We start from the raw sequence: 17,493 nt of genomic DNA, 5'->3' as shown, positions 1-17,493 counted from the left end.
ACTGACGTGTTGAGTTTTTGGCATGGTGTGAATTTCTCGGCTGTGCTGTGGGGGATCCTGGGTGCGATGGCTGGGAGGGAACAAGGTGACTGGAGGCTGACTCTGCTGCCATGGGGCTTCTTGTCCCTTTTTCCACCAAGCTGAAGTTTCCTGTTTGATTTGGTCACTGGAGTTAACTCATCTCAGTACACCCAGACCTGCCCCGGCTATTCAGGGCTCCCTAATTGGGTGCTGATTGCCTGTGTGTGCAGCAGCAGCTGAGCAAGGGCTGTGTTCATCAAATGACCCAGGAGTTACATGTTTGCTTAAGGACCAGGAGCTTTTGCTGTGACACCTCTTGCTCACAGTGTGAGCAAGAGTTTTTTTATAGACCCAGCCAAGCTGTGGATTATTTCCGGGCTGTGCTGCTGCAGCCAGGGCTGATTACACAGACTCTGCCATGGTGCCCTGTCCCTGTTTGTGTTTGTGCACAGCAGGCTCTGCTGGGCTGCCTGCAGAGCATAAGGGCCAGTGCAGTGGTTGCACACAAAGCAGGGACAGTGAATTTTCCCTGCCCCCAGTTGTGCTTTCCCTGCAGGGACACCTTTGCAGGTGCCCTGTATGGAAGGAGCAGAGGCTCTGGGCAGGGTGCAGGGCTGCTGGGGTGGAACACTGCAAGCAGCTAGGCTGGCTCGGTAAGGCTCGGCTTAGTCACTTCCTTTGGGGAGCGGGGAGGATGCACCTCCTGTGTGGGAGCCCCACCTGAGCCTCCTGGTGCTGGGGAGAAATGTTGAGGTGCTCTCTGCTCACCAGGAATGGTCCTGCTGGGCTGGTGGGGCACAGACACGGCGGAGAGCACGGGCTGTGCTTTGTCCGAGAGGAGCCAGGAAGGGCTGAGAGCCCGGGGCACAAACCGTGCTGGGGCTGTTCCCGTCCCACAGCTGCTCCTGGAACCCCTCGCAGTCACTTGCAGAGCCTCAGCCGACTTCCAGCACTTCCCCACGCTGCTGGGAAGCCGGGCAGGGGAGAAAATCGCCATCGCTGTGATCCCGTGGTGTCCTTTGTCACGAGCTGTCCGTCGGCTTCGAGAGGATCCCCTGCGTGCCTGACGCGGTGTGTCTGCGGCTCGTCCCTCGGATTCCCCGGCTCGGCCAGGCCTTACTCATCCCCTTGTTTGGAGGAGGGATTTCACAGCCCCTGCCGAGCCCCGTGAGGATATTTCTGGGCTGATGGAGCAGCAGAGCGGGAGCCGTGCATGACAGGGGCTGCCAGAGGCGTGCCCGAGCGGAGCCGGCTGCTCCCCTCCCGCAGCAGAGCCCAGAGGCACCTGTACAGCACCGAGGCGTGTCAGGAAACCTGATGCCTCACCTCTGCCAATGTGGAGGCGGAGGGAGGAGGGCCCAAAGACATGTCCCTTCACGCTCGCAACAGCTGAAAACAGAGAAGGAAACTCGCTAGAGCCTTTTCCAGCAGCGCAGGAAGCCTCCCTGTCCCGCTCTCACCCCAGCAGCCCTCCCGTACTCCACTACTCTGGGGGGGTGGCTGTCCCACACCCGCCGGGCGATGAACATCGCAAGGAGAAGAGGCTTTTACAGACAGGAGGTGAACAACACGCTCTGGGAGCTGCCCAGGAGATACACGAACCTGCACCCGCTGGGCTCCGGGGCCTACGGCTCCGTCTGGTGAGTGGGGTCCCGCCCGCAGCGCCCCGGGCCCGGGGGGGATGAGGAGGCGCTTGGCAGAGCCCCTCCATTAAGGACGGACATTTGCATGCGGGATGGGGACAGGCTGTTCCCCGTCCAGCTGGACACTCGCTCGCCTGAGGAAAATGCCCCAGGGTGGGCAGAGAGGGGGCCGGGCGGGCAGGGTCACCTCGGCTCTGGGGTCGGACAGGTTTTGAGCTGCTCTGGACTCGAGCTTGCTCTGGTGGCACAGGCAGGAGGTGGGGGAACACCTGGGTGTCTGCAAGAGATTTGTGTGTGATTACAGAGGTGGGAGCTGGAACAGGGTGTCCTTGCTGCTCAGTCCCAGGCAGCTGAAGCAGCTGGACAATACAACCCCCAGCCTGACACAGTTTCCAGTTTGAAATCATAAAGTGGATAGAAATTATCGCAAACCAGGATCAGTAACAGACAGGACTTCCTTCATGGCTGATGATAAACCCCAGCCTACAAGAAAGCAGCAGGAGCTGCTGTTAATTATTCAACCAGGCAAAGGTGCCTGAAGCAAGAGCAAGCACAAGGCAGAAATTGCTGGGTTTGCACTGATGAGCCAGAGATGGGCAACCCTGAAAGGTTAAATATGAAACAGTCCATTGATAGTATCTGAACAGAGCCCTTATTTCATAACATGCTGAGCTAAAAATAAATGAAAAAAAAAACAAAAGGTGTGTCTGTTTTCATAGGTGTTGGGCAAAGTCTGGCCTGCCACTGGCACTAATCCTGAAACCCTGGTGTCCAGGTTTTGTCCTTTTCCTCCAGCTTCCAATTTACAGGGGGGCACTCACTTGGCTGCCCAGATATGTTTATGCCTCTTAGATTCTTAAGTAAGTCCTGTAAAATCAGGCAGGATTAGACTTGACTTTTAATTTATATTTGTAAAGTGTTCTCTGATTTTTATCACTGAGAAAATCAGGAAGAAAAAGAAAGGACAAAAAAAAAAAGAGAGAAATCCTTTCAAGTTTCCTTGCCCAGCTGAAAAAACCAAACATCAAAAGAAATCTTTACTGGTCCCTGTAAAACTCGGCTGCTCTGGAGCTCTCAAGAAGGGAGGTTGAAGCAGCCCAGGGGTGCGTGGTGGTTTTGAATGGACCGAGCTCGGCAGGGAGGGCTCGATGCTCATTGCTGTACAAAGCTGAGGCAGAAAGTGTGGAGTTAGGATTTGCTGTCCTCTGCTGGGAATTGCTGGGAAAATTTCCTATTGCAGCGTTCTGCAGCAGCGGCTTTTACACCTTCTTGAGCAGCTGAGAAATCTTTTTTTTCATGTTTGCCTCTTGAGAGGGGTCAGGGAAGGGCTGAGATATCTCTGGAAAACACCACTGAGAACCCTGAATTTCAGCTCTCTGAGGACCTCCCTTCCCTCCTTGGCAATCTGAGTGAGGAGCTGTCACAGCATTGCTGTGACCAGCAGGAACAGCACAGCAAAATAATGCCTGCAGCAATGGCTGCTGGACCAGGTTTTCATCAGCTCCAGAGAAGAGTCTCATGTCAGCCAGACCTGCTCTTACACAGAAGCAAATATGTAATCAAGGATTCTGAACACAGCAGGATTAATTGCAGCAGCATTTTCAACATGTGACATCCACAGTCTTTGCTCCAGAATACAGCGAAGGCAGCTGGCCTGCCCTAAAATACAACACCCTCCAGGCAGACGGCAAAGCAGAAATTGCCATATCTTCATTCCCTTATCTCCATGCATTAAGGAAGGAGAAGGCAGAGTTAGAACTAATTCTGACCTTTAACCATCTGTGTTTCCCTCTTCTCTCAGCTCTGTCACCTCCAGCTCATTTCTGCAGGTTGAAGGCAATAAAGATGAGCCACTTGTGCTTTTCTTGGTGTCCCACCTCATCCCCAAAGAGCACAGGCTGCCCAAAGCCACACAGGGCTCTGCGTGCAGAGCTCCACTGAGCTCCTTTCTCTCTGTGAGCACAGGAACCAACTCTTCTCTAGGAGGTGACCTGTGGGATTGCAGAATCTCTTCAAACATTCTACTGACACCAGAATGGTTTTGTCTTTGCCTGCTGCAGTTCAGCCATAGACAAGAAGACGGGGGAGAAAGTGGCCATCAAGAAGCTGTGCCGCCCGTTCCAGTCAGAGATCTTTGCCAAGAGAGCCTACAGAGAGCTGATGCTGCTGAAGCACATGCAGCATGACAACGTGAGTGCTCATTTCTCCTCTTCCTGCTGACACAAGAGGTGTTTCCCTGCCACCTGGGAGCAAGTCCTTTTGGTGGCATCACCTGTGTTTTAATTGACATTTGGTATGTGCAGGCTGTCTCAGGGTGTACCTGTGACCTGTTTGCTGTGCCCAGGATGGAGCAGGTGTGTAATGGGTGAGCCCAGGTGTTAGTAAGAGGGAAAACATTTATGCAGCATCAGTGAGGAGTCCCTGGGTTCCTCAGATGGAATTTTCTGTGTTCACCCACGTGCATGTGCCAGTGGAGAGCTGATGAGTGCCATGTGCACAGCGATTGTTTTCCAGATTTAAATGTGGGCTTCTCTCCTTCCTCAGGTCATTGGGCTGCTTGATGTCTTCACCTCCACTGCCTCCTACCAGGGGTTCCAGGACTTGTAAGTCTGGACTTGTTTGCTCTGTGTAGACATAATTATTTTCCAAGACAGCTGTGTCTTAGCAGCAGCATAACAGAGAGGGTTGAGGTGCAAAGGGACCAGACTAGAATCCAGGCATCCCCAAATAATGCAGAGAAGCAGGAGCACACCTCAGCTGCCATGGCTGACACACCCAGAACACGTAAACAGATCCCACCCTGCTCCCAGCTGGGACACCACAGCAGCACAGACCGAGCTGTGCAATGAGGATGTGTTACATTCCATGGTGCCTCACACAGAGGGTGACCCTTGCTAGCCCTGTGTGACTGCTGGGCTAAGGGGCTGCACTCAAAATGGGAGAAGTATTGTTCATGAAGCCTCAGGGCAATTAAACTTAGAATTTGGAAGATCTGTCCTTCTTCTCTTGATTCTGGCTCTTCTCAATTAATTTTTTTGGCATTTTCCCTCCGTGTTCATGGTCACATTGGACAAGTCCTTGTCCCTTCCCCATCACTGCAGATGAGCAGTGTGCCTGGCTTTGGGGTTTGGCTGATGGCTGAGGTTAGCAGCCTGCAGGAAGAGCATGTGAAGGCTCTCAGAGCAGTTCCTGCAGGAACACCATCAGTTCATTAGCAGCCTCAGCAGGCAGCTACTGAAGGAAGCTGGATGTTGTCTTCTGAGGCAGGGCTGGAGAACATTACAATGACAAATTTGGGAGCCAGTGCAGCTGCTTTGCTGTGTGAGATGTTTCAGCTCCTGGGTGGTGAAAGCCTGTCCAAAATTGAACTTCACTTGACGTCTAAACTAATTCAGGATCCTGAAGATCCTTGTTCTTACTTGACATCAGATATCTGATTTCCAAGGAGGAGAAAGAACAATTTTCAGAACAGGCTGAAATTCCAACTCCTCTGCAGGATGTGCTAGTTAGCTAGGAACAGTCACAACAACTCATTTTCCTTACACAGCCAGAAAAACCAAACCAAGTGAGAACAAGGCTAGCCTGGTCCCCTGCATTTTTCTTCCAGACTCAGGGCCTTGTCTTACTGCCTTTTAGCTACCTGGTGATGCCATACATGCGGACAGATTTACAAAAGATCATGGGACATGAATTCAGTGATGAAAAGATCCAGTACCTGGTCTACCAAATGCTGAAAGGGCTGAAGGTAGGTGGGTCTGGAGGAGTTTAGTGACTCCCTGTGTCTCCTCTGTGTGTCACCTCTGGGCTGACCCTAACTAAACTCCCCTCCAATACTGTACAGGAGGATGTGGGGAGTTTATGGCATCCCCTCAGAACAGGAATTGGCTGTTGAACCATTCCTGGTCCAGCACACATCAATAAAATGAGTGTTTGCTTACATCAGGTATCAAAGTAATCAGCAGCCACAGGCCTTGGCTTGGTTTCTCCAGGGCAGCACTTGCTTCTGTCTTTGCCTTGCCCAAACCCCCAGCACAACTCTGCACAGAGAGGGAGAGAGTGGCAGCAGCAGGAGCTCTCTGAACCTGTCACAGAGGCTCCCAGGAGAGAGGACAGAGGGGATGAGTTCCTGTTCAGGAGCATAAGGGAGGAATATGTTTCTGTAACTGGCTTTGAGGGAGCTGACAGCAGTCCCTGCAAACTCTGGGATGTAGGGACAGAGCTTTCCAGCTGTCCTCTCACACCCTTCACCTGGAGTCACAGCAGTGCCTTACAGGCATCAGTGGGATCACCTCAATCACACCTCTCCCCAGGTCTGCTACCTTGAGTTTAAATAAAGGGGGGAAGAACACACAGACTGGTATGCTAAAAACTCTGAAGTCAGTTTTGCAATTTTATGGTTTTGGGCTGAGATTATTTTTTTAACACCCAGAATAACCATGTTCTCATGTCATCTGCTGTAACCTTGGTGACTTGGATAGTTTGAAGCTGTTGTACTTGCTCTGAGGAGCTATTGCTTCATCCCTCCTCTTCTGCTCTATGCATCCTCTTTAGACTGACAACAGCACTGTAAATACTGTCAGTAATTTGGGGCAGAAATGTCTTTTCAAACTGCTGCCCTAGGGACCAGGGACCTGTAGAAGGCTGCAGAGGTTTGTTCTCAGCAAGTTCTTGTTTGTAGCTCTTGTTTGTTTGCTGGAGAACAGAAAATTTTGTCTGCTGGTGATCACATTGTGGCTCCTCTTTTTATTGCAGTATATTCATTCAGCTGGCATCGTCCACAGGGTAAGTTCATGTGTGCTCTTATTCTGATTTTTGTCTGAGATACACAGCATAGTCATAAAGTTAACAAATTCCTAACCATCATTTCACTAATAACATTGTCTGCTCTAATTTCCATCCTGTCTGCTCTCTTTTCCATCCTACCAAAACCCCATATATATTTGGATTACTAATTCCTGCAGCATTTTGAGAAAATAATGTATTTTCTGATGAGCTGAGAAGCATTTTATGATGCTTTTTGAATTAAAACTGTTTCGGAAAAGAATAAAATAGTAATCTAATATAGCAGGAATGATGTTTATTCAGTCGTGTGCTGAACTGATATTGAACCTGGGGTGTTATGGGACCCCATCAAAGGCAAGCAGAGGTTCAACTGAGAGTTGTGTTGATGTATTGCAGTTGAAACATCCCATTCCTCTGCTCCTGTCTGTTGCAGGACCTGAAGCCAAGTAACCTGGCTGTGAATGAGGACTGCCAGCTGAAGGTAGGTGGCAAAGCAGCACTTTGCAGCACATCAGCTCCTGGAGGAACTGCTCTGCCAGCAGGAAATTGGCACTGTCACGTTTCCCCTTTCCTCCCGAGCCTCCATCCCAGGCCTTGTGTTCCTTGGCAGCTGCAGCAGTGGGAAATGCTCCCCTGCTGATGTCACTTGCTGAATCAGGACACAGGACCTCAAATGAGCCTTCTGTCACTGTAATCCTCGTGGATGGCAGTGTGTAATGACTTCCTGGAGAAATTCAGCCCTGCTGAGCAATACTTGCAGCAGGTGAATGGTCCCTGAAGGGTAGCTGCATTCAGCTGCAGTTGCCCTTTGGTTCTCATGGATGCTGTGGTTGTCATTCCAGACAAAGTCATTTCAGGGCTGCTCTGAAGGTTTGCTTGCTGCTGGCTGCTGTGGTGCTCTAGCATGCATTTCTGTAATGTACATTTCAGGGAGTGGCTCTGCTGCCCATAAAGGTTGGGTCAAGCTTGTTCATCTTCAGCATTGAGGGAGAGGCCAAGCTGTGTCACCTGCAAGGTGTCCTTATAGGAAAGGGTGAGTTGTGGTGACCTGGGAGCACGCCTTCACCACCAGGTCACAGACCAACTCCAGTAAAGCATATTGAGTAAAACTTAAGCTTCAAGAAAGGCAGTGACCTTCCAGGGAGCACAAGGCACTGATCCTTTCAGCAGGGTCCTCTCATGACAACAGGCTTTGCAGCTGCCTTGCAATTTACAGTGGAATTAAGATATGTAAATTCTTTGAACCATTCCATGGCTATCTGTGGAGCTTTGTTATTACCTGATTAGAGTTACTCCATTTTTTCTCAGGAGAGTCTCACTTGCCCATAGGATTTCTCTTTTCTCTCCTGCCCTCCCTTCTCCTTATTCTTCCTTTGGCACTGCAGATCCTGGATTTTGGCTTGGCCAGGCAGGCTGATGCTGAGATGACTGGCTACGTGGTGACACGCTGGTACAGGGCCCCAGAGGTCATCCTGAACTGGATGCATTACAACCAGACAGGTGAGCAGCCCTGCCCAGCCTGTGACTCCCTGGTGATGAGCTGGGGGATCCTGCTGGCTCAAATCTCACTGAATTGTCCAGTTGTTTTTCCTCCTTTTCATCATCAGTGTTCCCTGGAGCAGAGCAGGTCTCAGAGGTGTTGCACAACTCCCAGAGCTGCTGCTTGCAGGAAATTATGAAAGCTGAGATTTTAGCAGCATAGAAAGAACAGAGGAGGGTGGGAGTGAAATTTAAATCAGTGTTTGCTGCAAGCAACAGCAAAAGTGACAGCCCCAGCAACCACTGCTCCCTTTCTAATTTTTAATTTTCTTTTCTTCCTTTTTCCCCCTCCCTCCTTTTTCTCTGAACAGTGGATATCTGGTCTATTGGCTGTATCATGGCAGAAATGCTGACTGGGAAAACACTCTTTAAAGGAAAAGACTGTATCCTTTCAAGCTAAACCTTTTGCCTCAGCAGAGTAATAATTCTTAGTGTGTGTGTGGAAGGGATTTTATAAATGAGGTTACTGAGAAAAACAGGTGTCAGGCTGGTTTATCAGGAGGTAATCACAAGGACCAGCTTTTCTGGGGGGAGGAAAACAGAAGGGGACCTCAGAAATGCACCTCTGTGGTGGCATGGTTCTTCATCAGCTGTTCAACCTTGTGTGGCCACAGCTCCATTCCCAAAGCTTTGCACATCCTTCCAAGCCCGTGGATGTGTGTTCTGGCATGGTTGTGCCAGAAAAATGATCTTGATGGAAATGTCATTGCAGGAAGAAAGGCTTGGAGCTCTTTTTGCCCGTCTAATGAATCTCTGCTTGCGTGACTGTGGTGGGTTTGTATCATGAGCTCATTGCACCCTCCCAGGCTGAGCTGGGGTGGGGGTTTGCTCCTCAAAGGTGATCTTTAACACAGCTTGCCAGACCTGGATCAGCTGACCCAGATCCTGAAAGTAACGGGGCATCCAGGAGAGGACTTCTTGGAGAAGCTGGAGGACAAGGCGGTAAGGAGGCCCCTGTGGGTTTGGGTCCTGCTGGCAGAGGTGTCAGGAGAAGAGGTTGGCTGGTGTTTGGCATGGGAGAGCTGCTGCCTCTACAGCAGCAGGGAAATGCCCTTTTCCCTGGGCAAGGAAGGCATTTCTCTGTGCTGCTGGCACATCTGATGGACCTGCTGCTGTGTTAGGAATGGCTGTGTCTGGCAGGGACTCCCAAACCACCAATCTTCTCTGTTCTCCTGCTTGGCTCTTAAAACAGAAGGATTTCTCTGTTTTGGCCAATAGAAATAGTTCCTTGTGAACTGTTGGCTGAAATGGGACATGTGGGATGCTTTGCTCTTCTCTTCATTTGCTGAGACTGAGAGCTGTATTTCACACCTGTCCACGTGCAGTAACTGTGCTTTCCTTGCTCTTTCAGGCAAAGAGTTATATCAAGTCCCTTCCTAAAATCCCCAAGAAGGACTTGTCTGTGCTTTTCCCTAAAGCAAATCCTCTGGGTAAGTAATCTCCAGCATTTCTCATGAGTTTTCACAGCTGGAAAGGAGGCAAGCTGACTGCCACGGCCCCAACTTTATTTCTCCTTCTCATAACTTCTTGCTACTTTTTTCCCTTGCAGTTTGTGCCCTTCCTCAGGGAAAATATGCATCAGTTAAAAGCAGAATTATCTTTTATTGGCATTACAATGGTGATGTTCTGCTGTTCTTGGCCATTTACTACTTTAAAAAAAAAATATTAAGTACAGTGTAGAACCTGGATCTAGCAATATTTAACAGAAAGCTGCTGTGAAATTTTCAGGGTAAAAATTAATCTCTTAGAAAGAGCTCTCTTCCCAGGTAGGTTAGAGGTGAGAGCAAGCAAAACTCTTCTAGAAACTGAATGGAAGAAAGTCTTGAAATGTTAAAACCAAGTGGGAATGGGGCTGACAGACTAGTCAGCATCTGAGTTTCCTGCCTCCTCTTTAGCAGGGATCTATAGGTTTCTATACAGATTACTCATGTTAAGACTCCTTTGAGATGCAGGGCTCTGAATGAAAGCAAATTATTAGACCTGAGAAATATCTTGAGGTTCCTGGCTTACTCCTCATGTTTCTGCAGCCCAATCTGTGCAGCAAGGCTTATTCAGGTCTAATTTGTTATTTCTGCACAATTTAACTTCTGTTAGTGCGAGCTCCCTGAGGCTGTTGTTGGGCAGACTTTGCATCTCCACTGGTGGGAGCCCCTCGCTGCCCTGGCCAGGCTGAGGATTCTCTTCACTGCTCAGGTGTGGAGGTGAAACACTGGAAATAGCAGTGCCACACTGGCAGGGCTCGTGCACAGGCTGCCTGTGCTCCCCTGCACCTTGCCTAGCCCTGTTCCCTTCCTCCACAGCTGTGGACCTGCTTGACAAGATGCTGCAGCTGGATGTGGAAAAGCGCCTCACAGCAACACAGGCCTTGGCTCACCCCTACTTCGACCAGTTCCGAGATATCGAGGAGGAGACAGAGGCACAAAACTCCTATGATGATTCTCTGGAACATGAAAAGCTTTCCATAGAGGAGTGGAAAAGTAAGAACTTGATTTTCTTTGAGGTTCCTGTCTAGCATGGGACTCTCCTACCCCTCTTTCTTTCCTGTACAGATGCTGAGTAAAGCTGAGATTGCCTGCTGATGCCTCAATGGTAGGGCACAGATCTCTTGCTTTTATCCATTCAGCAAAGATCCCTCCAGCTCTCCAGGCAGACTTTTTTGTCTCTCTCCTTTGTCTCTTTCAGCTGCCACTGAATGCCTTTTCCTGCACATCCAACATTCCAACTTTTATTTGTGTCCTCTAAAATCACACATTAATGGTTATTTTGTTCTGCTTTTCAAGAGCACATTTACAAGGAGATCTTGACCTTCAGTCCCATTGCACGGAAGGACTCAAAGAAGAGAAGTGGGATGTCCTTATAGCGACGGGTGCAGCTGTGCCTGGGACTCGGTTCTCCCTGATGACATCGCATTCATTCCACACTGTGCTGCTGGTGGCCAACTTCTGGCCTGTGGGACCTCTCTCTATGTGCCAACACAAGGATGATGCCGTGCTGTGGGCACTGGACTTTGTTCTTCTAAAGGGGAAGCACCCCAGACAGTTTTCGACATAAAAGACAAATATATTCTTGTTGAAACTTTAAGTGAGAGAATTTGACCTGTTGTTTCCTTTTTTTTCCCCTGTATTTGTCCACTTGAGAGAGGAGGGGTTTCATTCTTTCTCATTAGTCTTTTCAAGCACAGAGTTTAGTATATTAATTGTGGATGAGGTAAAGAAAAAGGTAAAATTGGGAAGTGAGTCCTAAGCAAAAGGATCAGAAATACTGAATTTCAGCATTACAAGACCTTAACCAATCTCACTCCGGCTGTGTCCTGCTTCCCTGAGCAGTCACAGAGCACCCAGAAGAGCAAGGCTGCTGGGACAGTGTCAGCTCCAGGGCACCAAGGGATCAGCCTGTGTTCAGAGCAGCTACAAACTCATCCTCTCATCCTATACACACAATTCTGCTCAGCTGCTTCCCCTCCAAAGAGCCACTGCCTCTTTTTTTTTGTTTTTCCCCTGCTCATTTCATTCCCTGGGATGTGATCAGTGCTGTCTCCTCCTCACAGCAGGCAGCAAACTCACCCTGGGAATTCACTTCCACAGTGACAGACTGGGAGTCCCAGGCAGCTGCACAAGTGGCTCTGAATATGGATCTGCAGGATGTTTTCCAGCCTGTGCTGACACTGGAGTATCTGCAGATCCACAGCTTATCAATACAGTCACTTGACAGTGCAGGCACAGCTGCTCGTTGTGATAACACCTTTGGACTGCAACACCTTCTTCCCCAGGGTGACCAGGCAAGCTCAGCCAATCATTCCAAAGTCCATCCCAAGGGATATGCACCAAGTGCCTTCTCTGTATCAGAGCACAGAGTCCCCAGGACTAGAGAAAAGTATTTGACCTCAATAATACATCCAGTAATTCTAAACTCCCTCCCTCTTCTGTAGCTGCTGACTTATTTTGGTTTGGTTTAGCCAGGTTGTTTGTTTTCAGTACTCTCTAATTTTCTTCTTAAGTAATGTTCAGTTCTGCTGTACAGACCACAAGTAAGGAAAAACTACAACATTTCCAGAATTTTCTGATCTCTCTTCTGCACTGGGAACTGGACAGTGATGTCATGTTGCTTGGCTGCCTCCCTGCTGCAGCTCATGGCACGCAGCACTGGGGATAACCCTGCAGGGACTGCAGATTTTGATAGGATGGTGTTGATGTTTGCCTGCTGCAGCTGCACACATGGTCCATGGTGATAAGGTGAGGTTTCTCTTGGCTCATATCTGTCTGGGTCATGCACAAGGCCTTTGCTCCACTCCTCTCTTAGGTGGGGACAGTGAGCACAGAACTGTTGTGATGTGTCCTCAATTCCCTGGAAGTTCAATGTTTTCTTATGCAGAAAATCATCTCTAAAGTTCAAGTCATCTGTTAAGGCCAGATTCAGACAGAATTTATGAACCACTAAATGGGAATGCTGGGTATTTTTTAATCATCTTGCCCTCCTTCAAAAGGGGAGAGGTAGACCTGAAGAGTCTTCTGTCTCAGTAATGATGGCTGAGGGAGAAAACATCTTCACAACAAAGGAATGTACTGAGCAGTCTGCTGGTAGTTGAAAAGGGACTTGGATAGTTGTAAAGAACAATTTAAAATGCCCTTTGGGAATTGTCTGTCTGAGCAGAGGACAAGCATGAAGAGGCACAGGGACATGTGATACAAATAGATGTGTGAAGAACAATTGTGAGCATAGCCAAGTGGGGTACACAGATTCTGCAAACACCAGCCTCACTTGTTTTAGGGATAGCACAAAGGCTCTTCAGCATCAATCCTTCTGCTGAGTATACACCCAGTTCCAGGGACTGGGTTTCTCAGTAGGTTTACACTTACCCTGAATGCTCTGAAATTGCAAGAGCAATCCCAACAGCTGCTGTGTGGGCTCCATGCTCTGGTTTCATTCATTCACCCACCAACCCCATACAGTGACAGAACACTGCAGGATTACCCAATACCCCAACAAATGTGGGGGGCAGGTGCTCTGCAAGCCCAGGAACCCTGGAGGTGTATGTATATTTGGTTTTTTGTGGTATGTATCATCCAAGAACTCAAAATAGACAGGAGAAAATGTAGCAGGTTGGTAGTGGAAAGAGTATCTGTACAGAGCAACCATCCCAGTGCTGCTGTGGCATCTGAGGACGGGTTTCAATGAACAGCAATGAGCCAGGAGAAGGGAGAGGTGGGGGGAAATCCTACTGACATTTCCTGAAAGGAATTTGCAAAACACCTGCTTGACAGAGGCAGTGACTCAGGCCAAGGCTGGGATCCTCCAGAATCAGCACCAGAACCGAGAGGGGGTGTGTGACCCTGCCAGACACTGTGAGTCAAAGCAGAAATTACCTCATGCAGAGGTGCAGGCAGTGCCTGCTCCATGACTCACACTGACACATCATCCATGGACATTCCTTTCATTACAAGTATAGTTTACATGCTTAAAAACACAAAACCAAGTGATAAAAATCCCTCAACCATTAAGTGGTCGAAAATTCGGTAAATCAGGCCAGCCAAAAATATGTTTGCTGTTTGTATTAAGTTTCTATGATATAAATTTACACAGATATATGGATGGAATTTTTGTGCCTGTCTCAGATAACTTACAGATGTTTAACTTGGAATACTATTTACTTGCTATTCTTACATTCATTTCTGACTTACAAGCATCTTTTTTTAATTTGGAAAATAAAGCCTTCAGAAACAATCTTCCTCTGTAAGTTTGACAGTTAAATAGGTCTGTGAAGTTGCAACTTTATGGGGCCTATTTGTTAGGTACTTGCACATGTACGTGGGAAAGAAAAAGCAGATGAAGGAATAATTATTTTTTTTATTAAGAGATGCCACAAAATTAGAGGTTTTTTTAAGAGAGATAATAATAGCTGTGTTTTAGATACCACCTAGAAACCTTTCAGTGCACAATTTTAAAAATTTCCACAGCCTCTTAGAAAACTACTTATTTTATCCTGTAGGAAAAAGACAGATTATTTATTTTTATATTTAACATTTTCACATTCTAGGTAGCAGAATAAACAAATAATGTTCATGTTTTAGGTATGTGACAATGGGAAAGAAAAACAGAAAATGATAAACATGTCTGAGAACTCCAGTGAGATTCTGTACAAAGGATGGTAGTACCTTTTCATATTCCCATGTCTTGCTGTTGCCTGAGCAACCAGGGAAAGCGTTCCTAATCCTCTGCATTTTTCCTGTATCGTGGGTCAGCAGAGTGTTGGCTGGAAACGTGATTATGGCTGGTTTTCTTTTCACAGCTGAGAGAAACAAGACACAAAAGATTGAATGAAGATCAGAATAGCCACTATTAATTTGCTTTCCCTCCAAAAGGATGGGCACTCGCTGCACTAATTGTACTTAGCATGGAACCATTCAGGTTGGAAAAGGTCATTAAGGTAAGTCCAAATCTACACTGAAAATGTCACAGTTCCCAGGTGAATGTGGTTTAGGGGATGCTTTGCCTGATTTCTCTTTACAAGGCCATTTTCTGAGCACATGAGCTTACACAGCTTTTAACGTGATGTTCAGCTGGTGCTGGCTCACAGCTGATTCAGGCAGCTCTCCTTTTCTGTTGGAATGCACTCCATTAAATAACACTGAAGGGTTGGTATATTTGCAACCCTCATTGATTTGCTGTTACATCAAAGTGAGTTAACTTCTTTTAGCCAGGCTTGGCTGGAAAAATAAAAATTCTCCTGCCATAAACCATAATTTCAGATCTGTCTTTAGAACACTTCAACTGAAAAAAAAAAATGTTTTACAATTAGAGGACATTGGGATTAAAAAAATAAGGACCACTGAGGAGGTAATGTTGGGTACTTGTGTAACCTCTCTGATGTGAGTGAGGCTGAAGAGGGTTATAAATATGGACACAAAATTCCAGTGAAAATACATGGCAACTGAGGCCTATCACTTTTGAGGTGTCAGGTTTTAACCTTTAATGCACAAGGGACCTGTTTAGCAATTGCTCTGATTTCAGCAGTTCTTTAGAAAACAGCAGCAGAACAAGCAGCCAAAGAGAGATACAAACATAAGTCAGTTTCGAGGCTCAATAAATCAACAAAGAAAGAGGTCAGCTCTCAATTCTAACTGGTACTTCTCTTCCCTTTTTAAGTATGTCTTATATGCTTGAATAAACATGGAGAAAACTGTAATATGAATGAAGGTGCCCAACTCTGTTTGAGGTGTCTTGGCTGCTGCTTTCATTTGAAGCAAGTAATTTTGCACTTGCACCCTTTCAAAACTGGGACAGCAAAGAAATTGAATTAAGCTGTGCCTCTGGGATTTGAGAGAAGTTCAGAACGTTTTTTTCAAATAACATGTTAGTTCCACAGCTTAGCTATAAAACAAAATGATGAATAGCTTATTTTGATGTTGTAACACATGGCCCTCAGTCATCGGAGATATCTGGACATCTCTGTGCACAAATCATCCCACTGTTCTTAATAGGGAACTAGTATGATTATAATAAGCTAATTCCAGTGCAAATTTAAGAGTATAAAGTTTCAAAATTGGGGTAAAAATTAAACAGTTTGCAAAAGTTGGTCATATTAAAAAAAAAAAGATCAAGTAAAACCCAGTTAAAATTCTGACATAAAGAAGGAAAATTACAGAATGGCCTGGGCTGGAAGGGACAAACATCTGTCTGCAGTCCCCCTCTGTGGGACACCTTTCCCTAGAGCAGGTCACTCAGAGCTCCATCCAACCCAGCCTTGAACAATTCCAGGAATGTGGCAGCCACAGCTTCCCTGGACAACCTGTTCCAGTGCCTCACCAGCATCACAGGGAAGGATTTTTTTCCTATTACTCAACCTAAACCTCCTGTTTTAGTTTGAAACCATTCCCCCTTGCCCTCTCCCTCCATGCTCTTGGCAAAGTCTCTCCTCATCCTTCCTGCAGGCTCCTTTCAGGTACTGAAGGGCTGCAATTAGGTCACCCCAAAGCTTCTTTTCCAGGCTGAACAAACCCAGTTCTCTCAGCCTCTGAAGTCGTTCATCAATTATTGAAATGATTTTATTTACTGTTTAACCAGGAAGCAAATGCACCTATAGGTTGTTTAGGGTTTGTTTTATCCTTCATGGTTAGGGCCATACTGTTATACAGCTGTTCTTTTGAGGGTGAGATCCTTTGTAAATCAATGAGAGTATTGGGACTTCATTTTGAAATCCTTGATGTTATTTTTTATGCAAGACAAGAATAGTTTATTATTTATTTTCAAGTTTTGATATGTAAATAGTAGACCTGTAAAAAAGTAAAACCCATATATACACAGTATATATTTCAAAGGTAGGATGTAAAGACTGTTCAGGAGTAAGTAACACATTTCCCTTTGTGTTTAAAGCTGCAGCAAGCTCTGGTCCAACCTGAGTTCTTTGCAAAACAGACTGTCACACACTAGATGCTCTCAGATTCCATGGTTAACATACGTTAAGAGACAAAAGATCTCCAGTTGGACCGTAAATGAGGGAAAACAACATTCTTTGCTTCCTTCTAAAACAGTTAATTCTATAAATTCAGATGGTGATATTATGCAATACTCTGCACAGAGTGGGAGGTGGAACACACATATGCTCAAGTATGTGGCATGCTCTATAAAAAGTAAGTGTGGGAGCCTCTGCAATTCCTATCTCAATTCTTATCTCAGTTGCTAACTTAACTTCTTCCTTGTTCAAATCCCCTCAGTCCCTCTCTCACTGTCACTCCAGCCTGTCACACTTCTGCATGTGAAGAGACCATCTGGACCTGAAATATTGGTGTACAAAATAAATAGAGGCTCTTGCTATTTACATTGTTTTATGTTGCTTGTTTAGACTAACTGTGGCAGGCCAAGGTTCTCTGGGAGTGTAGCCGGTTGGACTCTGACCACGCTTCGGGGTGTTTCCTGGGACCCCACGCCTCCTGCAAAAAAAATGGGCTGCAGAATGAAGACACCCCAAACGAGCCTGGGACAAAACAAAACCCCCACCTCACTTCCCGTGCCCTGACGGCTCCCGGCTCTGAGGTACCGGCCTGGGATGGGCCCGCACGGCTGTACCCGAGCTCGCAAACCCCAACCCGCGGTGATGCGGGGGCAGGCGAGGCGCAGGGGCGGCGCGCTCCGGCCGCGGCTCCCCCCTCGTCAGCCACGGAGGGGGACACGGGCAGCAGCGACCCCCGGCTCAGCCATGAGGGCAGCGCGGAGGGACCCCCCGCCCTCCCGCCACCAGCAGCCCCCGGGGGCCTCCCGCTCGGCGCGGCCCGGGTGTGGGAAGGCACCGGGGAGGGGCGGGCGGTGCCTGCCCGCGGGGGGAGCGGAGCGCGGAGCCCCCTCCCCCGCCTGGCCGCTGGCTGCCGCCTCTCCCCGCCGCTCGGCCGGCCCGCGCCGCCACCGCCGCCTCCATCTTGAGCGTGTGTCCCCTGCTCCCCCCCCGCCTCCACAGCACCGAGAGCGTCGGGGGCGCTGGAGCCCCGGGGGGGAGCGGGGGGGAGGTGAGGGTGGT

At 48.0% G+C, this 17,493-nt stretch overlaps 1 protein-coding gene and 1 long non-coding RNA gene across 3 annotated transcripts; one reads left to right on the top strand and one right to left on the bottom strand.

The window, feature by feature from the left end:
* Positions 1 to 13: 13 nt before the first annotated feature.
* On the bottom strand, positions 14 to 17,372 carry LOC135458224 (uncharacterized). 2 transcript variants are annotated; one of them, XR_010442878.1, is made up of 3 exons: positions 16,802 to 17,372; positions 14,138 to 14,271; positions 14 to 1,410 (listed from the first exon to the last, which is right to left on the bottom strand). It is a non-coding gene; the product is annotated as an uncharacterized LOC135458224 (long non-coding RNA). The 2 variants fall into 2 exon arrangements; XR_010442877.1 differs by lacking the exon at positions 14 to 1,410 and adding an exon at positions 6,739 to 8,128.
* On the top strand, positions 1,258 to 11,066 carry MAPK13 (mitogen-activated protein kinase 13). The gene is made up of 12 exons (XM_064733236.1): positions 1,258 to 1,661; positions 3,725 to 3,854; positions 4,209 to 4,267; positions 5,301 to 5,409; positions 6,417 to 6,446; positions 6,880 to 6,927; positions 7,832 to 7,946; positions 8,297 to 8,368; positions 8,848 to 8,927; positions 9,337 to 9,415; positions 10,286 to 10,462; positions 10,766 to 11,066. The coding sequence occupies exons 1-12, from the start codon at positions 1,543 to 1,545 to the stop codon at positions 10,843 to 10,845; spliced, it is 1,098 nt and encodes a 365-aa protein (XP_064589306.1). The 5' UTR covers positions 1,258 to 1,542; the 3' UTR covers positions 10,846 to 11,066.
* Positions 17,373 to 17,493: the final 121 nt, after the last annotated feature.

Source organism: Zonotrichia leucophrys, chromosome 26 (assembly GCF_028769735.1).
Source record: "Zonotrichia leucophrys gambelii isolate GWCS_2022_RI chromosome 26, RI_Zleu_2.0, whole genome shotgun sequence".
In the NCBI taxonomy this organism is placed as follows: Eukaryota; Metazoa; Chordata; class Aves; order Passeriformes; family Passerellidae; genus Zonotrichia; species Zonotrichia leucophrys.
Note: the sequence above shows the minus strand (reverse complement) of the source record. Positions and strands in the feature narration are given on the sequence as shown.